A 682-nucleotide genomic window follows, 5' to 3' on the forward strand; every position below is an offset into this window, starting at 1 on the left:
TTGTCTTGCTCGACAGGGGTGAACTCGGTATCAACGGATTTACAAAAAGATTTGGTAACGGTTATTGGGACAATGGATGCGAAGCATCTTGCGGCATACTTGAAAGAGAAACTACAGAGGAGCGTAGAAATTATCCCTCCAAAGAAAGCTGAAGGCAGTGGAAACAAGAAGGAGAAAGAAGGCGGTGGCGAGAAGAAAGACGATGCCAAAGCCACCACCGGTGGTGGAGAAGGAAGTGAGGGGAAGAAGGTTGAGATCAACAAAATGGAGTTCAATGGGTACAATCCAGAAACACACTATGCTGTGCCTATGTACAATCAAAGTTATGCAAATCAAGGCTATGGTGTGCCAATGTACCCCCACCACCAAGATTATGCTTATACTGGTCATGCGGCACATTATGCACCAGGGCCGCCACCACCACCACCACCGACTTACTTGCATGAAACTGATCAAATGTTCAGCGATGAAAACCCAAATGCTTGCTTCGTCATGTGAAAATGACACTACCTTGTCATTTAGGTAGTGAGTTGAAATTTTCAATTGTAAATAAAGAAAATAGTGTTAAGAGGAAAAAGTAGGCAAAGTATGATATAATGAGAATAGTTTGTTTTAGTACGGCTGTTATGATGGTTTGTTATTTTCTTTGTACGTTGCTTAGTTAATCAAATATTCAATTTTG

General features: G+C 41.5%; 1 protein-coding gene across 1 annotated transcript; it reads left to right on the forward strand.

Annotated features, from left to right (window-relative positions):
- The first annotated feature begins 72 nt into the window (after positions 1 to 72).
- Positions 73 to 498, forward strand: LOC111392166 (heavy metal-associated isoprenylated plant protein 6-like). Its single transcript, XM_023017433.1, has one exon. The coding sequence runs from the start codon at positions 73 to 75 to the stop codon at positions 496 to 498; it is 426 nt and encodes a 141-aa protein (XP_022873201.1).
- The last annotated feature ends 184 nt before the right edge of the window (positions 499 to 682 follow it).

This window comes from Olea europaea, unplaced genomic scaffold (genome assembly GCF_002742605.1).
Source record: "Olea europaea var. sylvestris unplaced genomic scaffold, O_europaea_v1 scaffold894, whole genome shotgun sequence".
Taxonomy (NCBI): Eukaryota; Viridiplantae; Streptophyta; class Magnoliopsida; order Lamiales; family Oleaceae; genus Olea; species Olea europaea.